The 26663-nt window shown below is 45.7% G+C and overlaps 2 protein-coding genes across 8 annotated transcripts in view; both read left to right on the top strand.

Moving 5' to 3' along the window:
• The first annotated feature begins 7594 nt into the window (after positions 1–7594).
• On the top strand, positions 7595–21066 carry LOC128409221 (zinc finger and SCAN domain-containing protein 2-like). 3 transcript variants are annotated; one of them, XM_053379507.1, is made up of 6 exons: positions 7595–7733; positions 11475–12368; positions 14322–14412; positions 15020–15532; positions 16994–17218; positions 19606–21066. In XM_053379507.1, exons 2-6 carry the CDS (start codon positions 11604–11606, stop codon positions 20154–20156), a joined length of 2145 nt encoding a protein of 714 aa, XP_053235482.1. In that variant the 5' UTR covers positions 7595–7733; positions 11475–11603; the 3' UTR covers positions 20157–21066. The 3 variants fall into 3 exon arrangements, with proteins under 3 accessions (XP_053235482.1, XP_053235481.1, XP_053235483.1); XM_053379506.1 differs by lacking the exon at positions 7595–7733 and having other exon boundaries at positions 11315–12368; XM_053379508.1 differs by lacking the exons at positions 7595–7733; positions 16994–17218 and having other exon boundaries at positions 11315–12368.
• A 1991-nt stretch (positions 21067–23057) lies between these two features.
• LOC128409205 (zinc finger protein 260-like) overlaps positions 23058–26663 on the top strand; it is a 29493-nt gene continuing 25887 nt past the window's right edge. For 2 of the 5 annotated variants that reach the window (XM_053379460.1, XM_053379459.1), the window contains exons 1-3: positions 23061–23462; positions 24190–24286; positions 25744–25860. In XM_053379460.1, the coding sequence (XP_053235435.1) occupies positions 23202–23462; positions 24190–24286; positions 25744–25860 (475 nt within the window). In that variant the 5' untranslated portion in view covers positions 23061–23201. Of the gene's footprint in view, positions 23463–24189; positions 24287–25743; positions 25861–26663 lie in introns of all 5 variants that reach the window. The other 3 variants (XM_053379463.1, XM_053379464.1, XM_053379465.1) reach the window with 3 other exon arrangements.

Genomic DNA, 26663 nt, shown 5'->3' with positions numbered 1-26663 from the left:
TCTGGGTCAGATATAAAGACTTGCTGGAAAATAAAACTCCAAGGTGGCTATCGCCAATGGAAGCAAAGGCTGTTAAAAAGTCTAATATGGAGTCAAAGTGGCCAAGATACTGGGAAATCTTGGAAAAGGAAGGGGACAAATTGAGATTGCAGAGTTTTGAAAAATTAAAAGGGAAGGTGAGAGATTGGTTGCACTATCATCAAATAAACGAAGTGTTTAAATTGGACAGTAAAATTGGCTTCCAGGTGGAAAAATCAAAATTAGAGACTGAATTGTTAGAATCCAGTACTAAGAACTTGTCAAAAATGTACAATTTGCTGCTGAAATGGAACACACAAGATGAAATGGTTAAATCAACTATGATCAAATGGGCGCAGGACATTGGTCATAATATTTTGTTTGCTGACTGGGAAAAGTTGTGGACCACCGGGATGAAATTTACGGCATGCAATGCCTTAAGAGAAAATATTATGAAAATGATCTATAGGTGGTACATAACCCCAGTCAAGCTTGCAAAGATTTACCATTTGCCTGATAATAAATGTTGGAAATGTAAAGAAAAGGAAGGTACATTCTTTCACCTTTGGTGGACGTGCCCGAAGATTAAGGCATTCTGGGAAATGATCTATAATGAACTTAAAAAGGTATTTAAATATACTTTCACCAAGAAACCAGAGGCCTTTCTCTTGGGTATTGTCGGCCAAGGGGTGTTAAAGACAGATATAACTTTTTTCATGTATGCTACAACAGCAGCTAGAATACTTATTGCGAAGTACTGGAAGACGCAAGATTTACCCACACTGGAAGAATGGCAGATGAAGGTGATAGACTACATGGGCTTGGCAGAAATGACGAGCAGAATCCGAAACCAGGGAAGAGAAGCAGCGCAAGAAGATTGGAAAAAGTTTAAGGACTATTTAAAGAAATATTACAAAATTAATGAGAGTTAGAATGATGTTGGATTGGAAAGGAAATGGTTACTATTAGTAATGGTTAAGACAAGGAGAATAAGGAAGATTAGCTTGAATTTTTATTAAAATAAGGGAAGATTTGCTGAGTAAATGATAAGAACTTGGAATACAGAGAAGGGAGGCATGAGGAAGTCGGGGAAGAAAGGTGTAAGAAACTAAGACATGAAATGGTACATGTTTTTTGTTTTGATTGTGTTTTTTTTTTGTTTGTTTATGTATTTGTTATATGTTTGTGTTGTTATAAAAATCTGTAATAAAAAATTATTAAAAAAAAACACAAGTTGTTTCGTAAGGAGGATTATGCAAAATATTGCAAGGAAGATTATGAAAAGAATACTAGTTAAGGATAATTAAAAGGAATAGAGAAATTGCAGATTAATGATAAAGAATGGAAAATCTTCAGAGGTAGTTGACGGAAGTCTAAAAAAATTGTATAAGATAAAAATGTATGTTAAATGACTATGTTAAAAAATTAATAAAAATGTATATATGTATTTTAAAAATTCATGGAGAGGCCTATCGATGGTTACTAGCCAAGAAAGCTATGCTCTGCCTCCAGCAGTGTTTTCCAAACTTGGGTCTCCATCTGTTTTTGAACTACAGTTCCCATCATCCCTGACCATCGGTCCTGCTAGCTAAGGATGATGGGCGTTGTAGTCCAAAAAATACCTGGAAACCCAAGTTTGGAAAACACCGGCCTCTAAGGTTGGAGACACCAATGCTTCTGCATGGCAATTGCTGGAAAGCACAGGAGGGGAAACTGCTTGAATCCTGCTTGCTGTTTGAGACCAGGATGCTGGACTAGATAAGCTGCTGGCGATTCAGAGGCTCTTTTATGTCCTTATGTAGAGCAGCTGATCTACAAGGCAGGCTTAAGCAGTATGTGGATCGACAACTCCCAGAAGTGCAAACTGGATTTCGAAGGGGCAGAGGAACCAGAGACCAAATTGCAAACATGCGATGGATTATGGAGAAAGCTAGAGAGTTCCAGAAAGACATCTACTTCTGCTTCATTGACTATGCAAAAGCCTTTGACTGTATCGACCACAGCAAACTATGGCAAGTTCTTAAAGAAATGGGAGTGCCTGATCACCTCATCTGTCTCCTGAGAAATCTCTATGTGGGACAAGGAGCTACAGTTAGAACTGGATATGGAACAACTGATTGGTTCAAAATTGGGAAAGGAGGATGACAAGGCTGCATATTGTCATCTGCTTATTTAACTTATATGCAGAATTCATCATGTGAAAGGCTGGGCTGGATGACTCCCAAGCCAGAATTAAGATTGCCGGAAGAAATATCAACAACCTCAGATATGCAGATGACACAACCTTGATGGCACAAGAACGGAGGAATTAAAGAACCCTTTAATGAGGGTGAAAGAGGAGATCGCAAAATATGGTTTGAAGCTCAACATCAAAAAAACGAAGATCATGGCCACTGGGCCCATCACCTCCTGGCAAAGAGAAGGGGAAGAAATGGAGGCAGTGAGAGATTTTACTTTCTTGGGCTCCATGATCACTGCAGATGGTGACAGCAGCCACGAAATTAAAAGACGCCTGCTTCTTGGGAGAAAAGCAATGACAAACCTAGACAGCATCTTAAAAAGCAGAGACATCACCTTGCCAACAAAGGTCCATATAGTTAAAGCTATGGTTTTCCCAGTAGTGTGTTGAATGGTTTATTTAAATGTAAAGGTTCATCATTGTTCCACCCAATGTGTATGTCTTTAAGGGGCCAGAGCAAGGGCCAGAGTAAGATAACGAGACCCAGCTTTACAGCTGTGAAATGTAGCAGGTGCTGCTGAGTTGTATTTGATTAAGGTGTGTCAGCATTTGGGTGTAGTATATAAGGAGCAGCACCTAGCTCTCCCATTACCCTGGGGGATGGGTTGGTGGTTGGGTCTGGTTTGGTTGTTAATGTATTTAGTGTAAAAGGAGTTTTTGTTTTTCTTATTAAAACCTTGTTTAAGTTATTTTTGAGTCCTTTATTTTTTTTTAATGCATGGTCTCCCCAGCAAGCTCTCTGCTGCGCTACTAAACTGCAAACAGCCAACATCTTTGGTTATGGGCCCAGCTGCTGAGTGGATGACTGCATATTTTTGGACTCTGAGAAAGGTTTGAAAACTCCTTCTCCTGTTAGCGTAGTTCTGTGGGTCTGGAAGAGTTCCAGAATGGTTGACCGGGTTCCTGAAGCTGAGAAGGCTCTGGTCTTCCCACAGCTAACAGATGAGAACTATAGTTTATGGTCTTTTCGGGTGGAGGCGCTTTTGACCTCTAAAGAAGTATGGACCTATGTAACTGATGACCCTCCTGACCCTGTAACTAATGCTTGGTCAAAAGGAGATGCAAAAGCCAGGGCGATAATTAATTTGGCAGTCAGCGACCAGCAAGTAGTCTATATAAGAAATAAGAAAACTGCCAAAGAAATGTGGGACAGTCTTGCAGCAGTGCATGTTAGAAAAGAGTCAGCATCTGCATTGACGTTTTTCAAGCAGTTGTACCAGACGAAGTTGCAGCCTGGTGGTGATTTGGCAGCACACTTGAGACGTCTGGAGGCAATACGTGGCGAATTAATTCGAAGGGACATGGACATACCTGCTATTCAGTATGTTTTTATCATTCTATGTTCCCTTAATGAGGACTTCGATGGTATAGCTAGCCAGATATCTGCCGTTCCACCAGCACAATTAACTGTGGAAGGGGTGACGGCAAGATTAATGGGCGAGTTGGACAGAAGGGAGGCTTGTGCCATAAGCACTCCTATTTCCAGAAGTAATGAGGAACGCCATATGCAAACTTGTGGTGATACAACTGCATTTAAAGCTGCAAAGCGTTGTTGGTTCTGCAGTAAGCAAGGACATTTTGCAAAGGACTGCAGATCCAAAAGAAAGCAAAGTACTCCCAAGCCTGTTTCTGTTCATCAGTCACGGTTGTCAGCCCAGCAGCCGACATCGTATAGTAGAGACAGAAACGAGCCGCGAGTTTTCCATGCTAGGACAACAGATCGTAAAAGACTTAAACGTGCCAAGTGGAAGTCTTTTGTTGTGGACTCAGGAGCATCTCAGCATATTTGCAACGATCGAAGCTTGTTTATTTCTTTCGAAGAGGAAATTGGTAATGTACATTTAGCCAATTCACAAGTCTTGCAGTCGCTTGGCAGGGGTACCGTTAAACTTGACTCCTTAAACATTACGATAGCGAACTGCATTTACTGCCCGTCAGTGGACAATTTATTGTCAGTAAGGTGTTTTGCTCGTCAAGGCATAACTGTGCATTTCTTAAAGTCAATGTGTGAGTTTTTCGATGGGAACAAACGTCTATTATATGCCCGGGAATCTGATGGTTTATATAGACTGTATTTTTGCACCTACTTCCAATCGCCTATTAACTGCAGAGCAGCACAGTCAAGCCAGGGGTTGAGGAATGTAAGGCCTCATTCCGGGTGTGTCCATGAGGCACACAGAATTCTGGGACACCTGAATTTTGCTGATGTAATTAAGACAAAGAATATTGTTAATGGCCTCAACTTAAAACCATGTAAATTCTTTATGCAATGTCTATCCTGTTGCAAGAATAAGATTAAGGTTGCACGCAAGGGTAGGTGCTCAGATAGGAAAGTAACTGAGCCATTTGAGCGTGTACATTGTGATTTAGTTGGGCCACTCCCACCATCATTAGGAGGTTCTAAGTACTGGCTTACTCTGATAGACCAGTATAGTAGATATTGTTGGACTTATGCAATAGCTGAGAAGTCCCAAGCATTTGAGAAGTACAAAGTTTTTTGCAACTGGGTAAAAACGCACTTTAACAAACCAATTAAGAACCTGTTTTCTGACCGGGGTGGGGAATTTGTTTCTGAGGATTTTGAGAAATTCCTGGAAGCGCAGGGGACTACTCATGAGTTATCTTGCCCCCGAAGTCCCTGGCAAAATGGGCTTGTTGAAGTTGTGCAGCGTGACCTACAGGCAGGGGTTAAAACGTATCTGCACGATGCTAATCTGCCCAAAGACTTTTGGGCTGAAGCGCTTAATGCCTTTTGTTATGTTAGAAATCGCAGTTATCATTCTGGTTTAGATGTCACCCCCTATGAGAAGCTGTTTAAAAAACGCCCTAATCTGAAATACCTACGCATTTGGGGTTCAGATGTAATTATGCATTATCCCGCTAAGCAGAAATTGGGTGAACGTAGTGTCCAGGGAAAATTAATGGGCTACCAGCAGGGGGCGTACAGAATTTACATACCAGCAACTGGCAAATTTCATATTACCAGAAGCATGATACAAACTGTAAATTGGAATGGAGTTGCTGTTTTCCAAGATACTGATGGTATAGCTAATACTGAGGAAGAAGAGGAGGAAGCAGCAGCAGCAGCAGGGAATAATGATCCTGAATTAATGGAAAAAGACAAAAAGCCTGTTGAATCTGATAATTTGTTTGATGATTTAAAGTCACAGACACCTGAGGGGAGGTTAGATTCTCTTGAGTTTTCTGACTGTGAGCTTAGCTTACAGGCATCTCTTCAATCTGACAATGATTTACAACCTGAAACTAGTGGTTCACTTAGTCCCATTAAGTCTGAGGAGTCTGACTCTCCTTCCGGACTGAGACGTTCAGATAGAAAGAGACAGAAGCCACAACGTTTTGCAGATGAACATTTTAATACTGTGTATGCCAGTAAGGCAGTTTTTGAGCCAAAAAGCTACAATGATGTTCAGAAATTACCTAAGCAACAAGCTGCAAATTGGTATAAAGCTATGAACTCTGAGATAGCTTCTTTAAAAGAGCATAACACTTGGTCTCTTGTACCACAAACCCCAGATATGAGACTTATTGATTCAAAATGGGTTTATAGAGTTAAAATGAATGACAAAAATGAAGTTGTAAGGTACAAGGCTAGATAGTTGCTAGGGTTCTCAACAAATTACAGGTGAAGATTATGATTTGTGTTATTCACCAAGCGTAAAATTTGAAACAGTTAAGCTTTCGTTAAAAGATGCATCACAACGTGGACATTCTGTTTTGAAAGACATGTACAAAATATGCTTTATGTTTTTGTTCCACAATGATGAACCGCAGGGGAAATGTTGAATGGTTTATTTAAATGTAAAGGTTCATCATTGTTCCACCCAATGTGTATGTCTTTAAGGGGCCAGAGCAAGGGCCAGAGTAAGATAACGAGACCCAGCTTTACAGCTGTGAAATGTAGCAGGTGCTGCTGAGTTGTATTTGATTAAGGTGTGTCAGCATTTGGGTGTAGTATATAAGGAGCAGCACCTAGCTCTCCCATTACCCTGGGGGATGGGTTGGTGGTTGGGTCTGGTTTGGTTGTTAATGTATTTAGTGTAAAAGGAGTTTTTGTTTTTCTTATTAAAACCTTGTTTAAGTTATTTTTGAGTCCTTTATTTTTTTTTAATGCATGGTCTCCCCAGCAAGCTCTCTGCTGCGCTACTAAACTGCAAACAGCCAACATAGTGATGTATGGAAGTGAGAGCTGGACCATAAAGAAGGCTGATCGCCAAAGAATTGATGCTTCTGAATTCTGGTGCTGGAGAAGACTCTTGAGAGTCCCATGGACTGCAAGAAGATCCAACCTATCCATTCTGAAGGAAATGAGCCCTGAGTGCTCACTGGAAGGACAGATCCTGAAGCTGAGGCTCCAATACTTTGGCCACCTCATGAGAAGAGAAGACTCCCTGGAAAAGACCCTGATGTTGGGAAAGTTGGAGGGCACAAGGAGAAGGCGATGACAGAGGACGAGATGGTTGGATGGTGTTCTCGAAGCTACCAGCATGAGTTTGACCAAACTGCGGGAGGCAGTGGAGGACAGAGGTGCCTGGCGTGCTCTGGTCCATGGGGTCACGAAGAGTCGGACACGACTAAACGACTAAACACCACCACCACCAGCTTCCTGCAAAGAAAGAAGGGAAGAGAAAGAAAGGTGCACATAACCGGAAGATTCCGTTGGTGTTTTAGTTCCCCCGTGCGCTCTCCATTTCCTGTCCTCTCTAGGAATCTCTAGCTCAGGCCCTTTAACCCCTTTAGTACTTTAGCTGAGTTGATGGTGGGGTTGCATTGCCCTGGGCAGAGCGGGGCAGTAGGGGAACTTCCAACATGGGCAGAACTTGTGCTTGGGACAGATGAGGTGCCCAGCTTTTCAGAGCCTGCGTCATGGCAGGCAGGAATATGAAGGGTCCGGTGGGCCCTCTGAGCATATGCACAGTGCATTCATTGCCCTTGGGGAGGTGCCGCGCGGCTCAGTGGAAGAGCACACGGTTTGCATGCAGGAGGTCCAGAGTTCAAGCCCCAGCTTCTTCCAATATGTAATTGCTGCATTTGCAGGGGGTTGGACTAGATGACCCTCGGGACCCCTCCCCGCTCTGTGGGGATTTGCACAGCTAAGTCCATTCCCTCCAACATTCCTCTGATGAAAATGGGGATATCGTACTCCATACCCTCCAATATTTCTCTTGATAAAATGTGTGTTTTATAAGATCGTGAGGCTAAATGCCTCTGGTTGGTTGGGGGTTTTTTGTGTGTGTGTGTTTTTTACAGGCACATGAAGGGTTACATTGTGAGTGCCTTGGTTCCTAGAGAGACTCTGGAGTTGGGGGTGAAGGGGAAATAAATTAGGGCTGCCCACTTCCTGTTCTGGATGTTCCCCACCCTCTCCAGCCCCTCTGTTGCAGGATACAGCCAGACCAGAAAGAGGACAGCCTCTGTGGGGCTGAAGCAGATCCAGCGCAGTGGGGCAGGATGTGCTGTGAGTTGCATGTGGAGGGGGAAAGGGGAAAGTTTCTAAATGTGCAAGTGGTGCAGAGCAGATGCAAACCCTTGCCCTCTGCCACTTCCGTTCACTTTTGACCTAGATCTCTGATAAAACGGATTTTCGTATGTTTTCCTGTACATGTGTTTCCCTGTACACCACCTCTGTCTACAACTACAGAGTCTCCTCCTCCTCCTCCTCCTCCTCCTCCTCCTCCTCCTCCTCTTCTTCTTCTTCTTCTTGTTCCTCAGTATTTCAGTATTTTATTTCTCCTTCATAAATGCTATGGTTTGCCATTGCATCTTTTTGGCGTTTTAGGATGGGAAAGTAACTTTCGTGCAATTGGGGTGGATGGGGGGTGAGATAGGAAAAGTGAAGACGCTGTGGTTCGATAGAGGATTCTTGCAAAAGTGGGGAGGCTTTTAAGAAGAACGTCTCCCCCTTAATACACATCGAAGTTGTGCCATAGAACATCCTGATACAGTAGTTCGATATTTTTAATCAGCCACCAAGCATTGCAATTTGTGCACAAAGAACAGACATATATGATGGCAGCTAAGCAGACAACGCTGCCCAATTTAAATGAAAACCCACACAAAATCGAAAGTTCATCGTTGTGACCCTTATTTCTAACAGCAACTCCTAGAAATTTTGCGGGTTTTGCTTATCTTGGTCCACAACGAGGGGAAGTCACACAATAATCAACCGGACGTCCTAGTTGAGATAATAATGGGGTGGTAGGTTAACACTTTACACAAAACTCTGTTTTGGGTTTGTTTGGTTTTTTTACTTAAAAGTTAAAATTGAGGTTGTTTCCTAAGGAATGTCAGGGGTGTGAAACAGCAAAGGTTACTTCAGGTAGGATTGTGAGCAAGCATAAAATTATGGAATTAACCAGGTGTGTAAGCGAATGGATTCAAAGGAAGAAGAGGTATTACCGAGAATCACTTATCTAATAATAACACTGGGAGTGTAATTTCTTTTATTTATATAAATATATATATATTCCTTTTTTTGTGCCATATGGTTAGAGGAGAGAACTTTGTTTATTGCATTTGTATCTCACCTCTTCCTGCAAGGAGCTAAAGGTGTGGCCTACATGGGTTCTCTTCTTCCTCATTTAATCCTCATTTAATCCTGCCAGGTAGGTCAGGCTGAGAAGCAATGAATGGCCCAAGGTCACTTAGTGGGTTTCATGGCTGTGGGGTAATTTTAACTCTGGTCGCCCAGGTCCGAGTCTGATACTCAAACCACTAACAGCTCGCATCATCCCTGACCTCTGGAGGGCTGCATAGGTCAGTCACGCCGAGTTGGAGTGCTGGACTAGGAAGAGGGAGACACAAGTTCAAGTCTCCACGTGGCTGTAAAGCTCATTGAGTGACCTTTAGCCCCTCACGTTCTCTCTCAGCCTAAAGACTACTTAACTGGGTTGTTGAGAGGATAAAATGACAGACAAGCATTGGTCCATCTACGGACTATGTTGTTCCATTGGTCCATTTAGCTCAGAACTGAAATGTTCTTCCCATGATGTTGCGTCAGCTGCTAGATCCGGACAGCAGGCCCAGTTTAGCAAAGTGCTTTTAACTGGTACCCTTGCCCAAGGGCCTGAGGCTTTTCAAAGCTTGCTAGTTATATTTGCAGTTGTGCATATAGAAAAAGAAAAGGTTCAGTCTAGTTGCACAAGCTCTGATCATGAAGAAAGTGACTGGAGGAAAGGGAAAAGTTGAATGAGCACGGTCAGAAAAAAGGCAGAGGGCTTTCTCAGTGGTGGCACCTGCCCTGTGGAACACCCCCCATCAGATGTCAAGGAAATAAACAATTATCTGACTTTCAGACGACATCTGAAGGCAACCCTGTTTAGGGAAGTTTTTAATGTTTGATGTTTTTCGCTTTATTATTGTTATTATTATTCTGTTGGGAGCTGCCCAGAGAGGCTGGGGAAATCCAGCCAGATGGGTGGGGTATAAATAAATCAATTATTATTATTATTATCAACATGGAAAGCCATCTTATCTCGAGCCCGGCATGGAGATGCCAAAGATTGAGCCCAGGATCGTGCAAGGCAGATGCTCAGCCTGAAGGCTCAAAATATGGTTTCTCTTTCAGAACGACTCAACAGCCAAAACAGCTTGGTTTGGCTTATTTATTCCACCTTTTGTCTTAGAATCATAGAATCATAGAGTTGGAAGAGACCACAAGGGCCATCGAGTCCAACCCCCTGCCAAGCAGGAAACACCATCAGAGCACTCCTGACATATGGTTGTCAAGCCTCTGCTTAAAGACCTCCAAAGAAGGAGACTCCACCACACTCCTTGGCAGCAAATTCCACTGTCGAACAGCTCTTACTGTCAGGAAGTTCTTCCTAATGTTTAGGTGGAATCTTCTTTCTTGTAGTTTGTATCCATTGCTCCGTGTCCGCTTCTCTGGAGCAGCAGAAAACAACCTTTCTCCCTCCTCTATGTGACATCCTTTTATATATTTGAACATGGCTATCATATCACCCCTTAACCTCCTCTTCTCCAGGCTAAACATGCCCAGCTCCCTTAGCCGTTCCTCATAAGGCATCATTTCCAGGCCTTTGACCATTTTGGTTGCCCTCCTCTGGACATGTTCCAGTTTGTCAGTGTCCTTCTTGAACTGTGGTGCCCAGAACTGGACACAGTACTCCAGGTGAGGTCTGACCAGAGCAGAATACAGTGGCACTATTACTTCCCTTGATCTAGATGCTATACTCCTATTGATGCAGCCCAGAATTGCATTGGCTTTTTTAGCTGCCGCGTCACACTGTTGGCTCATGTCTAGTTTGTGGTCAAGCAAGACTCCTAGATCCTTTTCACATGTAGTGCTCTCAAGCCAGGTGTCACCCATCTTGTATTTGTGCCTCTCAATTTTTTTGCCCAAGTGCAATACTTTACATCTTGTATTTGTGCCTCTCTCCTACCATCAAGAACACCAATCAAAGCAGGCTTTTTAATTAGTGTACTCACCATTTCTGGCATTTCTATGTCATCGCAAGCATTGACATGACATTCCATCATCATTCCATCCTTCTTCCTTAAGGGAAAAGAAGTTCCTTTCTTGCTGGCTGGAAATTTTGCTGAATCCAGCATAAAGTCACCATTTGAGTGACTTGCTTGCGGCACTGTCGACAGATCCTGCTGGTGTGTCCTGGAGGAATCAGCCTGGCAGATGAAAACATGAAATGCGCTTACCGTATTTTTCGCCCCATAGGGCGCACCTAGTTTTTTTTTTGGGGGGGGGAATAAAGAAAAAAAATTATTTCCGCCCCCAGGCGCGGGGCTGGGGCGGGGGAAGCCTGAGCTTCCCCCGACCCCAGCCCCCAGAACAGGCTGCTATCCGCAAGCCTGGGGAGACCGGTGGGAACTCCCCCCGGTCTCCCAAGGGTTGCGGAGAGCTTCCTGAAGCCTGGAGAGCGAGAGGGGTCGTTGCGCACCGACCCCTCCCGCTCTCCAGGCTTCAGCGAAAACCTGCATTCGCCCCATAGGATGCACATACATTTCCCCTTCATTTTTGGAGGGGGAAAAGTGTGTCCTATGGGGCAAAAAATACGGTATTTTAAAGGAGGTGCTGCTGATGGCAAGGTCCTCCCTGGCACCACCTGTGGTACATCCACAAAGGCACAAGTCTCTCACACGTTGGATAAGAAGGAGTAAACTCTTTGTTTAGCTCTTTTTAAAGGAGAAGGCTACAAATATTCTGTTTGTTTGTTTGTTTTAGGCCTGCAGGTCTCAATGTGGCAATATTTCAGAACCCTCATCCTTCCGGTGATGGGCTTTCCAGCTTAAAATAACACTTTCTACGCTCTCTGTGGACATTGCCTCCGGTGTTCCAACTCCGCCGAACAAAATGGCTACCGAGCTGAGGGCCGGCGGAGTCATGAGTCTCCCTTTGCAGAACGTTCCAGAACACGAGGCGATCCCTGGCGCGAAACTGAGGGAGGGATCCCAAGCGGGGCTTCTGGAATCCGAAGGGGAACGGGTGATCCCTCGCGTCATCCAGGTTGGGACCATTGGGGAGCTTCTGGGCTGGGTGCCCCCCCAAGAGTTGACCCAGGGGTCCGAGGAGGGCTTGGCGCAACGCTGGGAAACTCAGTGGCAGGAGGTCCTAAAGGCCGTGCAGCCCCTTCCCTCCGGGTGGGGAAGCCAACAGCCGTCGAAACCGTTGCTGTGGGGCTCTTGTGAGGCCGTGACGGTTGCTGGCCAGTGGCCCAGCGGAGATGGAGTCGCTCAGCTTCTGGTGGGCAATGGCAGAGGAGCTCCAGGAGCCTTTAGCAATCCGGTTGCTGGAGAAAACAGGACGTCAGAGAAAGAGGCCGTTGGAAAGGATGACACTGGCACCGACGCGCAGGGCAGACATTTCGGGCAGTTTGGCTACCAGGAAGCCGAGGGACCCCGAGAGGTTTGCAAGAAGCTCCGGGAGCTCTGCTGGCAGTGGCTGAAGCCAGAGAAGCACACCAAGGAGCAGATCCTGGAGCTGGTGATCTTGGAGCAGTTCCTGAGCATCCTGCCTCCGGAGATGCAGAGCTGGGTCAGGGCCCGTGGCCCTCAGGCCTCTTCCCAGGCGGTGGCCCTGGCCGAAGATTTCCTCAGACGCCAGCAACCAGAGGCCGAGGTAAAGGAGAGAAAGTTTTAAGATTTTATTTTAAATCATTTTGATTTGATTTTAGAAATGTAAAATTAGAACAATCCAAATGTATATCCATATACGGTGGTACCTTGGATTACATACGCTTCAGGTTACATACGCTTCAGGTTACAGACTCTGCTAACCCAGAAATAGTACCTCAGGTTAAGAACTTTACCTCAGGATGAGAACAGAAATTGTGCAGCGGCAGCAGGCGGCCCCATTAGCTAAAGTTGTGCTTCAGGTTAAGAACAGTTTCAGGTTAAGAATGGACCTCTGGAACGAATTACCGTATTTTTCGCTCTATAAGACGCACCAGACCACAAGACGCACCTAGTTTTTGGAGGAGGAAAACAAGAAAAAAATATTCTGAATCTCGGAAGCTAGAACAGCAAGAGGGATCGCTGCGCAGTGAAAGCAGCCATCCCTCTTGCTGTTCTGGCTTCTGGGATAGCTGCGCAGCCTGCATTCACTCCATAAGACGCACACACATTTCCCCTTACTTTTTAGGAGGGAAAAAGTGAGTCTTATAGAGCAAAAAATACGGTAAGTTCTTAACCCGAGGTACCACAGTACAGAGATTACTCTGAATCTCAAGACTCCCCCCCCCCTCTGTGGGTCCTATTGTCAACATTTACAACTGCATATTATTCCATAGTCTGTATTTTGTATCACTCCATATTGTCCACAATAATTGTTTCACTACAAGTGAGATTAAAATCCTGCTCATGTTTTCATCTGCTTGCAATGGTCTCCTAAATAAGTTTTTTAAAAATCCCATTCCTTTTATAAAGTTTTTGTCCTCTTGTTTCCTGAGCTTTCCAGTCCATCAGCTTAGTTTGCCATTCCTCTCTGGTAGGGCCTCTGTCTTCTTTCCATCTCTGGGCTAGTAACATCCGTGCAGCAGTTGTTGTATACATAAAATGTCTTCTTTGGAATATAATTCCTATAATTCCTAATAGAAAAGCTTCTGGTTTTTTAACAAAAGTTATTTTAAACATTTTTTTCATTTCATTATATATCATCTCCCAGAAAGCTTTTATTACCTTACACGACCACCACACATGATAAAAGGTACCTTCTTTTTCTTTACATTCCCAGCAGGTATTTGCACTAGTTCTATACATTTTTGCTAACTTACTAGGAGTCAAATACCACCAGTACATCATTTTCATATAATTTTCTTTCAGTGTACAGCATGCTGTAGATTTCAGATCCGTTTTCCATAACCTTTCCCAATCTGCCACCTGGATATTATGTCCCAAATCCTTTGCCCAGTGTATCTTTTTTTTTTTAATAAAATGTTTATTAAGGTTTTACAAAACATACACCACATATAACAAAACCAAAACAAAAACATCAGACAAAAAAATACACACTTAACAAAAAAGAAAAAGAAAAAGAAAGGAAAATTCCACTTTTAGGTTTCAAAATTCCATATCCCTCTTTCCTGACCTCCTCACATCTCCCTTTTTTGTATTCCTTTTTATTCCGTCAAATTCAGCAAATTCTAACCCTTTTTCGAACCTCATTTATAATTATATGTTTCCACTTATTATGTCTCTAATTTCCCTTATCTTGATCCTTTACTCCACCTTATATACTTTGACATAATATTATTCTAGTCATATCCCCTCCTTTTTAAAATTCTTCTTTTCATAACTCTTTTAACCATATCCCCAATGCCATGTTACCTTCACATCCCACATCATTTTAACACTCAAACATTTTACAATATCTTTGTAGATAGTTCTTGAACTTTTTCCAATCCTCTTCCATCAATTCTTCTCCCTGGTTTTGCCCAGTGTATCATTGCTGATTTGACCTGGTCGTCTTTTGAGAAAGTTTTAAGATTTGATCTTCCTCAGGGTGAGCCTGAAGAGGGTTCGCCCTCCTGACTCCAAGGCGTTGACTTGACAGGAATCCTCTCTGCTCTTTTAGGCACTGGGGAGACACGAGGAGGAGGTGATTGTGGTCTCCCCTGAGGCCGAGTGGTCGCCGTTGGAGGGCAGTCTGGGTCCCAACTCATTGGGTATGTATGAATTGTATGGATCCCATTGATCCCATTTAGATTGCTTGCTCTCCAGTCTTGTTTGTGGGCTTCCCATGGAGGCATCTGTTTTTATTTTTATTAGGCATTTTGTGGTTTTATAGCTTGATTTTATTCTGGGGAGGGTGGGGTATAAATCATCACCATTATTATTATTATTATTATTATTATTATTATTATTATTATTATTGCCGCCCTGAGACCCCCGGGTATTGGGCAGTATATAAATTCTAATGATGATGATGATGATTTCTTGGCAGAAGAGACAAGCCATAGAGAAGGAAACAGCTAGAGGAATCTAGGAAAATGCTAGCTGCTAGAGCAAAGTAAATAGAGGCATAACTGACCAGAAGAGCAGAGCAAAAGGCCTGTGAAAATTGTGCAGCTCATCCAATGAGATAAAGAGAGTCAGATTTCTCTGAGCTTTAGAAGCGAAAATGAGAGAGGGTGTTTAAGATGTCATGCAAATGCTCCGTCAAAATGTGGCCATGTGGAAGCAGCATTGGTGTCCAGCAGAGCTCTTTTCTATATTTTAAAATACTGTGCAGTAAAATCCAGCCTGATCCTTCTGTTTCCTTTTCCTGTCCAGGGAAAGTGAACCTGGATGGCTATGCGGTCTCAGCTGGAGAAACAACTCTGAATGGGAGCAAGCTGGGCCCTTTCCAGCGAGGAAGTCCCAGGCTACCGGTGATGCTCGGGACGTTATTGGGGCGGCCTGGTTCCCTCGAAAGCAGCTGTGATCTGGAACAGGAGAATGAGACGGAGCCGCTGGAGAGGTGGGACGAAGCCACGCTCTGCAGCGAGGGGGTCTACGAGACCGTAGTGCGCTTGGAGGAGCATGGCCACTGGTGCCTCGAATGCGGCGAAAGCTTCCAGGATGAGTGGCAGCTGGATAGACACCAGAAGACCCACACGGGCCGCAAGCGTCCCGAGTGCCCGGAATGCGGGAAGAGTTTCCGGGATATATCACATGTCCTCCGGCACCAGACAGTCCACACCGGAGAGAAGCCGTATTCCTGCTCCGAGTGTGGGCAGAGCTTCACCCAGAAGCCGGCACTCAACAGACATCTCAGAAAACATCTGGAAGAAAAGAATTACACAGGTACGTACGCCGTAATCAATTTTGCGGGTGTCACAAAAGATGAATATGAGGGAATAGAATCTGCACACACACAAAATATAAAGCTTTTCAATAACTGCACAAACCCTGCAGCTCCATGCAGATTATTGAAACTATGCAACTTACAATAGAAGATGTAATACAGTGGTACCTTGGTCCCTGAAAGGCTTGGCTCCTGAACAAATTGGCTCCCGAACGCCGCAAACCCAGAAGTGAGTGTTTCGGTTTGCAAAAGTTTTTCGGAAGTCGAACGTCCAATGTGGCTTCCGATTGAGTGCAGGAAGCTCCTGCAGCCAATCGGAAGCTGTACCTTGGTTTTTGAACCGTTTTGGGAGTCAAACGGACTCCTGGAATGGATTAAATTTAAGAATCAAGATACCACTGTATTTGGATTCCAACTTTGGTGTGTTGATATACTTAATAGTGTTTGTTGTGGGGGAGGAAGGGAAAAGGAGATTGTTAGCCGCTCTGAGACTCCTTAGTGTAGTGATAAAGCGGGATATCAAATCCAAACTCCTCTTCTTCTTCTCCTTCTTCTTCTTCTTAATATTCCACAATAATATGAAACCACGGGACTTCCCACAGGATCATCAGGGGCATTCAAATCTCCGCATTCTGCTATGAATAATTGCAAGGGACAAAGTGATTCCCTCTTGCTGTGTGAGAGATAAGGAAATGTCTCTTCTAATATTATCTTAAAAAGAGGAATTCCTTCTGTGTGTGTGTGTGTGTGTGTGTGTGTGTGTGTGTGTGAGAGAGAGAGAGAGAGAGAGAGAGAGAGAGAGAGAGAGAGAGCGCCTCTCCTAAAATGACAGTGGAAGAAGTATTAGAAGGAGGAATGTCTGTTCTCAGATGTTCCTGATACAGTCCCCATAAGATATTGTATTAAACTTAACCTTCACAGAAAAACAAAATCTGCTGCCCAGTTAATAAGAGACACCCTTTCTAGCTTGTCAAAAATATTTTTATCTGTCTGTCTGTCTGCCTGCCTGTCTGTTTATCTAAACTACTGTATTTACTTACTTAATTGCTTACTTAGGAGCAGGCTCGTACTCAATAATTCTCAGAAACCTAAAAACCAGTGCAGTTTTGAAAGGTTCATTCTGCAACCTTGATTCAAAATGGCATCCAATTGTAGAGACGTATAGACAAAAAAAAACCCTTCTTCTTGATCTTGGGAACCATCATGCAATATTTGTTTGTGATCTCTTAAGAGGTGTCTAAATGAACAGCAAACGAGTAAATTTCCAAAACGTGTGGTATTTTTCAATAACGTATGGTACACACACACTGCTTGGCACCACAGTTTCCAACTGGTGCACTAAGGAATCAGAAAAGTTTTGCATCGGTTAAAATTCACGTAAGCAAATGACCTTATTTAAACCTTGTGACGCTCCTCCCTTGTGCGGGATCTCATACCGCTCCCCGCCTCTGGCCAAACAGGTGTCAGCATCACTGTCCGACCCCCGAAGACGCTTGTGGGCCGCAAACGCCCCGAGTGCCTAGAGTGCGGGAAGAGTTTCCGGGACATTTCGCAAGTCCTTCGTCACCAGACAGTCCACACGGGAGAGAGACCGTACAGCTGCCTCGAGTGCGGACAAAGCTTCACTCAGAAACCAGCCCTCAACAGACACCAGAGGAAGCACGTAGAAGGCAGCCACGGTGCAGGTATGGGGCTGGGCTTACCCTCCGGGACCACAGCTTCCAGCCAGAGCCGGATCTGGGCAAAGACCCCCCTTTCAATGTATTTCCCTCCTCGCTGCCACTGATGCCGCCCCTTCCCTGTTAGGACTATTCACAGCACCTGCTTTCTAGGGTTTTTTTTTGAAGTGGGGATGCCAGAGATTGAACCGGGTGTGTGTGTGTCAACCTGAATAACAACAACAATTTATACCCCACCCATCTGGCTGGGCTTCCCCAGCCACTCTGGGCTGCTCCTAACAGAATATTATTAATAATAATAAAGCAATAAAAATATCAAACATTAAAAACTTCTTGATACAGGGCTGCCTCAGATGTCTTCTGAAAGTCAGGTAGTTGGTTATTTCCTTGACATCTGATGGGAGGGCGTTCCACAGGGCAGGCGCCACTACCAAGAAGGCCCTCTGCCTGGTTCCCTGTAACTTGGCTTCTTGCAGTGAGGGAACTGCTAGAAGGCCCTCAGAGCTGGACCTCATTGTCTGGGCAGAACAGTGGGGGTAGAGATGCTCCTTCAGGTATACTGGGCCAAGGCCATTTAGGGCTTTAAAGGTCAGCACCAACACTTCGGATTGTGCTCGGAAACGTACTGGGAGCCAATGTAGGTCTTTCAGGACCAGTGTTATATGGTCCCGGCAGCAGCTCCCAGTCACCACTCTAGCTGCTGTATTCTGGATTAGTTGCAGTTTCTGGGTCACCTGCAAAGGTAGCCCCACATAGAATGCATTGCAGTAGTCCAAGCAGGAGATAACTAGAGCATGCACCACTCTGGCGAGACAGTCGGCGGGCAGGTAGGGTCTGCGTACCAGATGGAGTTGGTAGACAGGTGCCCTGGACACAGAATTGACCTGTGCCTCCATGGACAGCTGTGAGTCCAAAATGACTCTCAGGCTGTGCATCTGGTCCTTCAGGAGCACAGTTACCCCATTCAGTACCCCATCCATACCTGCCCGCCCCCATGTCCCCCCAAAACAGTACTTCTGTGGTGGAGATTTGGTCTCTCCCTTGAGAGTTTTCATGGCCCTCTGCATCATCTTGATGGGACAGCTGTGTGATACACTGCTAGTGTAGCAACTGAACATAAAACAGTGGATTAAGCAGAGCGCTGGATCCAGTGTTTTGTGGTGGGTTAGAGTTTCAGAGTAGGACCTGAGTAAAAAGGTAAAGGTAAAGGTACCCCTGCCCGTACGGGCCAGTCTTGACAGACTCTAGGGTTGTGCGCTCATCTCACTCTAGAGGCCGGGAGCTGGCGCCGTCCGAAGACACTTCCAGGTCACGTGGCCAGCGTGACGAAGCTGCTCTGGCGAACCTGCACCAGAGCAGCACACGGAAATGCCGTTTACCTTCCCGCTATAAAGCGGTACCTATTTATCTACTTGCACTTAAGGGTGCTTTCGAACTGCTAGGTGGGCAGGAGCTGGGACCGAACGAAAGGGAGCTCACCCCGTCGCGGGGATTCGAACCGCCGACCTTCTGATTGGCAAGTCCTAGGTGCTGAGGTTTTACCCACAGCGCCACCCGCGTCCCTGACCTGAGTAACCAAGATTCAAATCCCCACTTACTCATGAAGCTTGATGGGTGACTTTGGGCCAGTCACACACAGGCGCGCTCTCCTTCTCTCAGACTAACCTCCCTTTTTTTTTGGAGAAAAAGGTGAGATATAAATGCAAATAAATAAACCAAAGAGCTGGAATCATAGAATCGAAGAGTTGAAAGGAATAGCCGTCCCATACGGGGATCAAACTTGCCACCTTGCCATTATCAGCACCATGCACTAACCAATAAGTCTCACTAGTGCAACAAGATTTCCCCCTGTCTACGAATACACACAAACGCCCCAAACTGACTCCGTGGGATTGGCGTCCGCAACCCGAAGTTTACATTACCCAAAGGTAACGTAACCCAAGGGTCCACTGTCTACAGAAATGGCAAATCTTACCAGAAGAATAAGACATCAAGATAACAAACTTTAATAAAAGAATGGAAATGGTTTATTGAATATTTACAAATAAACTGTAAACAGATAAGGACGTTGGCAGGATTATTGTAATAACCTGCAGTTTTATATTTAGATGAATAAATGAGTAAGTTAAGTTAATTTGGAATATGTAGAAAATACAAAAAATAAATTTAAGGAACCGCAGAAAGAGGGGGAAGGAAGATGAGTTTTGAAATGTTAAAATGATTGTAAGATTATTGAAATGTATAAAATTGAAAATCTTAAAAACAGTAACAGAGACACTTACTTGCAGGTGCAACATTTGGGTGTGTGCATTTGTGAAGTATATTAATTTCTTTAATCCTTTCCCTAGCATGAGACATGACATCTGCTTGGATTCTCTCTTTCCCCCTTGCAGGTGACGGAAAAGTGTCTTCAAGCCAGGAAAAGGCCTGCCTGCAGCCAGGATCCTTGCAGCCCAGCCCGTCAGCAGCATCCCAAGAGAGCGTCGCTGGCACCTTCTCCAGCGGATACTGGCCAGCGGGGGACTCTCCGTGGGGAGCTGCCCCAAGCCGGGTTGGGGCTGCGACCAAAGCTGCCCGAAAAAAGCTGAGCCGCAGGGGGCAAAGAAACCACTGGTGCTTCCTCTGCGCAAAAGGCTTCCGGGACAAGGCGGACTTGGTGAGGCACGAGAGGATCCACACGGGTGAAAAGCCCTACTCGTGTCTGGACTGCGGGCGGCGGTTCAGCTACACGTCGAGTTTGTACAAGCACCAGCTCATCCACCGCCAGCCCCTCAATCTAGAGTTGAAACCGGTGACCCAGGAGGACTTAAATCACGGGCAAAACGGTGTTGCGCGCCCCCAGGCGGCTGGGGAGGAAGGGGCGTTGGGCAACGGCGTGAAGGTCGAAGGGGAGCCTTACGCTGGGAATGTGGTGCTGTTAGTAGGGGGAGCTGCAGAGAGGTGAAGCGCTTTTTGACATTTTTAACAGGCAGAGTCGAAACCACCTGGCTGAAAAAAGCAAGCAGAGCAGAGACAGCTGCCTGGGCCAGGGGGTGATGAATTTCTCCTTGAGAGATGGGGTGGTCCCTGGCTGCTCGAAGGAGGTCAAAAGATGGTTCGGAAACTTCAGCCGGTGCAGAATTCAACGGCCAGGTTGCTCACCAGGGCAAGGCAGTTTGAGCCCATCACACGACGATCCTAGCCTATCCGCATTGGTGTCCTGACCCACCGGCCCAAAGGGAGTGGTGGGGTGCAGGGATACCAAAGAAGGGTGTCAAAAACATCAGTTTTCGGGCTTTATTAAAAGAAAGGCGTGTGGTTACCTTCATTGCAGGGGGTTGGACTAGATGAACCAAGGGTTCCCTTCCAACTGTACAGTTCGACTTGCAGCAAATCATTCGGCCAGCCTTTAGTTTCCAGGCCCAATTCAAAGTGCTGGTTCTGACCTGGAAAGCCTTAAACAGCCGAGGGCCACAATACCTCAAGAACTGCCTCGCCCCATATGAACCAACCCCGGACCCCATGATCATAAAATGAGGCCCTTCTTTGTGTGCCTCCTCCACACGAGGTCAGGAGGGTGGCAACACGGGAACGGGCCTTTTTTGTGGTGGCTCCCCATTTGTGGAATGCTTCTCCCCAGGAGGGGCTCAGCTGGCACCTTCAATACATCTTTAGGTGCCAGGCAAAAACATTTCTCCATAACTAGGCCTTTAGCTGATTAACATTCTATGGCCTTTTGAATGCATTTGTGTGATGGTCCAATCCCCTGTAATGCAGGAATCTCGAACTAGATCATACATGACCGATGGCCATGCAACCTCTGCTTTGAAACCTCCAAGGATGGAGAGTCTCTACCGCCTCTCACGGAAATCTGCTCCACTGTTGAACAGCTTTCATTTTATTAATGCATTTTGCGTTCTCATTTGGTATTCTTATCTTGTGAGCCACCCTGCGATCTCCGGATGAAGTGTGGCAATTCAGACAATAGCAAATATAAATAATAAATAAAATAGCCAGCTCAAGAGTCTCCTTTGGTTTGCTCCCACCACCTGCAATGTACATATTGTGTAAAGAGGGTTTCTTATGCTTAATGATAATGATTACCGTTAATAATATTATGGACAATAACACTGGACTTCAGTGACCCCCCTGCTTTCAAGTATTTGGACTGTGGGGACCCCAGCCACAAACATTGTCTTATTTCTCGTTTTAAATAAAAGTATAAACTAACTGCGGATCACAAGTGTGTGTTATTTCTAGAAATGAACCCCTTAAAAATGCCTTGAGGGAGATTGCTTAAGCGACCTTCTGTTATTGATTGACAGCTTTCTGCCTTATGTACCCAGGATGTCACTACAGTTTGCGGGCAATTTCCAAAGATCTCAGAAGCCTGTACCTTCCAGAAAAAGGTGAACTCATTTTTGTTCCTACAAGCTCTTGCAGCTGGGTGAATAGGATGGCAGGCCTTAGGGGTCCATTTCCTATTGTTTTTCCATTTGTCAGGGGTTTTTTGAATGCTGTTTTTATTATATTTCGTACATCACCGTGAGACATATGCGGATGACATGGGATTGTAGGTCAACGGATAATTGCTGTTCAATCCAGAACACCAAAGGGCTTTGCTGATACTCCAGTGCAGCCGATAATGCCTGTCTCAATCTGCTTTCAGTTTGTTGTTGGTTTCATCTTCTGAATGTTTTGAGGAGTTGCTTTTACTGACATTTTTGCCGTTCTGTTCTCTCTGTGAACCGCTTTGAGATTGGCGCGTTTTTTTTAATAGCCCAGTGGTGGACAACTTTCAGGAAATAAATAAATAAGATCTCACTTTGAAAAGTGCCAAATTCTCGGGAGAATCTTGATGAGGGCTTAATAATAATAATAATAATAATAATAATAATAATACAGTCATACCTCGGGTTACAGATGCTTCAGGTTGCGTGATTTCGGGTTGCGCACTGCACCAAACCCGAAAGTACCGGAACGGGTTACTTCCGGGTTTTGGTGCTTGCGCATTTGCAGAAGCCCTAAATCGCGCTTTGCGCAGAAGCGTTGAATCGCAACCCGTGTGTGCGCAGAAAGTGCTTCCCTCACGGATCATGTTCGCCACCTGAGAGTCCACTGTAATAATAATTTATCCCCCACCCATCTGGCTGCGTCTCCCCAGCCAACACTAAAAACTTCCCTAAATAGGGCTGCCTTCAATTGTCTTCTAAAAGTCAGCGAGTTGTTTATTCCCAATTTTACACTGGAAGTGAGCGAGGCTGCCTGCCATCTCCCTCTTGCCCTGAACTGATGGGACTTGAGATGCTCTCTTGCGAACCGAGACTTCGAAGGGCTTTCCACCTGGAGCACAAGCCCAGCTGCCTCTTTGCGTTTTTAATACCCCGCCTTTTCTCCAAGAGACTCGTGGTGGCCCATGGTGCTCTCCGCTTTCGTAGCTACCATCACAACAACCCTGTGAAGTGGGTCAGCTTGAGAGGCCACCAGCAGCCACAGGTCGCTCCCTGATCAGTACTTTTGGTTTAGATGGGGGCACGAGACTCTTAATCTCGGGGTCATGGGTTCGAGTCCCACATGAGGCAAGAGAGTGCTGTGTTGCCGGGGGTTGGACTGGATGACCCTCGGGGTCCCTTCCAACTCTAGTATCCAACCATGTTGACATACAAGTCTGCTTCGCCTTCTCATTCTTTTGGCCGGGCACCATTGCTTTACTGGTGTGCCAGTAAGCGAGTAAATAGAAAGGGAAAATAAAAATAAGTGAGCACCCTTCCCCAGAGCCCAAAGGCACTTTTTTGCCTCAGAGAGGAACAGACTACGCCTCCCAGAATCCTTTGGGTCTGGGAAAAGGGAAGAAGCGAAGGACTAGGACATCCCAAGCATAAACTAAGGTTGGTAGTGCAATAGCTCTGCAAACAAGCATTTGGGTTTCCTCAAACACTGCACTTCAATTGGAAGAAAGCAGAGCTCAGGCGAGGCTGGATTGTAAGCGAGTAAATAGAAAGGAGGGGCCATGAACAGCCTTTCCCAGAGCCCAAAGGCATATTTTGTCTTCCCAGGGAGGAAAAGACTACACCTCCCAGAATCCTTTGGGTCTGAAAAAAAGGGAAGAAGCGAAGAACACGAGGACATTCCATTTTGTGTGGGTGTTTTGCAGGAGGGGATCCGCCACCGAGCTCGCTGGGGTGCAAAGAGCCTTCGCGGTGGATCTGAAGGTGGGAGCAGGAAGGAGTCTTTGCTGGCAGAGGCGCCCTTCGGAAGCAGCTGTACACGGGTGAGAGGGCACCGTCTGAACCCTGCAACACGTGAGTGCCATTGAGGGGCGGCGCAGGAAAGAGCGGCGGGAGAAATAAGCCATTTTGGCTTTTCCCATTGCACGAATAAGTTTGCACGTTGCATCGGGGTGAAAGAGATGTAAGGGAAGATTCTGGGGAGCAGAAGAAAACTCACTCATTCCTCTTTGAAATGAAACGGTCAAATGTAAAATTTTGTAAAATGGAACATTACCAGAGGTAACCAGCAATATGAAACATAGTAATAGTAGATGATAAAGATGCATCAGTGCTGTATACTAGCGTGTCGCGACACACAGTTTGGAAAGCTCCGGTATACAGCATTAAAGTCTCGCATTGAATATAGGTGATCTGAAAAAAGGACTTTTACAATCTGAAAACGGATACAATGAATGCACTTTTTTGGTAACCCAAGAAAATCTTGAATAATCATCATAATAAAAACAACCCAAAGAATGACGTTGCAAGCATCTATGGCAGGCATGGCCAGACTTGGCCCTTCAGATGTTTTAGGACTACAACTCCTATCATCCCTAGCTAACAGGACCAGTGGTCAGGGATGAGGGGAGTTATAGTCCCAAAACATCTGGAGGGCCAAGTTTGGCCATGCCTGATCTATGGGGAAGACCGAGATTCCCACTCTGCGCTTGCCAGCAAAGGCGTTCCTGAGGTGCTGCAGTTTTTGCTGAGGGCATTTTGTCATTACAGAGACCACTAAGCTTTGAGGAAGGGCCCTCCCTGCTGGACGTTGGCCGAAGAGCGAGGGTGGCCATGCTGGACAATGAGGGGGACATGGCCTCTCTGGGTAAGGAGCCTCCTTCCTTGAGTCTGAAGCAGTCCTTCCGGGACATTTTCTTCTCACTCTTCTTTTGGGGTGGAGGGGTAGGTGGGGAGCAGGTTTGTTGCACCAGAGTTGCAAATGTACTTTATTCTTAACGCCATCCATTTTGATCCCGACTTTTCCCCCTCCGAGGAGCGCAATGTGGGGCACACGGGTCTCCCCCTCATTTAATCCCCACAACAAGCCCCAAATGGCCTTGTATACCTGAAGGAGTGTCTCCACCCCCATCGTTCTGCCCAGACACTGACGTCCAGCTCCGAGGGCCTTCTGGCGGTTCCCTTAATGCAAATAGTGAAATTACAGGGTACCAGGCAGAGGGCCTTCTCGGCAGTGGCGCCCGGCCTGTGAAACACCCTCCCAGCAGATTTCAAGGAATTAAAAAAACTATATAAGCTTTAGAAGGCCTTTGAAGGCAGCCCTGTATCAGGAAGTTTTTAATGTTAGATGTTTTATTAGGTTTTTATATGTGCTGGAAGCTGCCCAGAGTGGCTGGGGCAACCCATTCAGATGCGTGGGGTACAAATAATAAAGTATTCTTATTAGTAATCTAGCATAGGTGTGGAGAACTCAGACTGTTGTGTGGCTGTAAGGTAGGATTCTGTGCAAAATGAAAAATATTGGATGGGCAGGGAATAATAAGAATAAGAATAAGAATACAGTGGTACCTCGGGTTAAGAACTTAATTTGTTCTGGAGGTCCGTTCTTAACCTGAAACTGTTCTTAACCTGAGGTATCACTTTAGCTAATGGGGCCTCCCGCTGCCGCCGCGCCACTGCTGCACGATTTCTGTTCTCATCCTGAAGCAAAGTTCTTAACCTGAGGTACTATTTCTGGGTTAGCGGAGTCTGTAACTTGAAGCGTATGTAACCTGAAGTGTATGTAACCCGAGGTACCACTGTAATAATAATAATAATAAACAGTTCTGTGAGGTAGGGTAGCCCTAAGAGGGAATGACTGGACCAATATTTCCTGATGAGTTTCATGGCTGAGGGGGATTTGAACCCTGGTCTCCCAGATTCCAGTCTGGCACTTTAACCACTGCGCTGCACTCTAGCTGTGCAAAATAGGTTTGCTGGCATGTGAGGGACTCCCACCAGCGTAACAGCAACAGTCTGGAAGCGCCAACCATGTTCCCTCCCTGGGGTCCTGGCAGTGCAGTCCTGACCCCCCACCTCGCAGCCATCTTCAGCCGTCCTCCCTTCTGTTTCCAGCACAGAGCAACGGGCCACCTTGCCCCACACAAACATGTAGCCCCCTAACCCAAGGTACTGTTTAGTTATGGGTTCTTCCTCAGAAAAGTTTGAGAGAGCTTTGGATGACCGGCCGCTGGGGATAGTTTGGGCCATGAAACCGAATGCTTCCTCCACGCTTCCTTCTTCTCACTTCTTCTTCTTCCTTCTTCTCACTTCTTTCCCGCATAGCACTGCCGCTTCCCAAGACGAGCCTCATCCCCATCGCAGAGCAAACGGAAGAGCCCAGGAGGCCACAATATCAGATCTCAGACGGAACAGGGGCTGCCATTTTGGACACCAGCTCAGGTGAGGCAGTTTGGGTGGGATGCCGAGTCCGTTCAGAGTTTCTCCTCCCTTGATGAGAATTGGCAAGAAAAATCTTCTCTGTTACTTCATTCATAGGGTTAGTAAGGATCCTGATGTGTTAAAGTTGCTTCTCCCACAGACCTGGCCACTGTTTTTCCTTTCCCCACCCCTGTCCTTCCTCCTCAATTTACTATTTTTAAGAACATGAAAACTTAGAATCACAATCCCTGCTTTGGTCTGTCCTGCATTTTCCAAAGTTCAGCTTCGGGGGGGGGGGGCTCTGCCTTTTTGCACGATGCCAGAGGGAGAGAAACTTCGCTTTCCCCTTTACACCTCTGCCCTGTCCTCCCTCCACCATCTTTGCTGTTCCTCCTCTAGCTCTGCCCTATGCTGAGTCCCTCAGGCCCAGAAGTTAGGAGGATCAAGGAGAGGAAGAAGAAAGTGGGGAATGAGAGCAAAGAGGCAAATGCCAGGATGGCGACTGCCAAGCTTTCTAGCTCTGTGAGCACATTTGGGTTTTGTTTTTTCTTTAAAGCATCTTCTGTGGGCACCACTCATTCGGGTCATTCCTCCCTGGACTGAGAGGAGGCACCTTTGAGGGCATCATTGTTTGAAGGGATTTGGGTGGAAACCTGAACAAGTAGAATTTCTCTTGAGCCTCGAAAAGGACCTAGAGCTGAAAGAAGTGGGGAAGAGAGTCCCTTTCAATCTTCTTTCTCCTCCTTCTTCTTCAATTTGGATTCTGAGGCTATTTCAAGGTTACCAGATTTTTCCCACCAATGAATCCAGGGACACTTTTCAAC

The sequence above is a fragment of the Podarcis raffonei genome, chromosome 2, assembly GCF_027172205.1.
Source record: "Podarcis raffonei isolate rPodRaf1 chromosome 2, rPodRaf1.pri, whole genome shotgun sequence".
Lineage (NCBI taxonomy): Eukaryota > Metazoa > Chordata > Lepidosauria > Squamata > Lacertidae > Podarcis > Podarcis raffonei.
The sequence above is the reverse complement of the archived record's forward strand: the minus strand, read 5'-3'. Positions and strand labels throughout refer to the sequence as shown.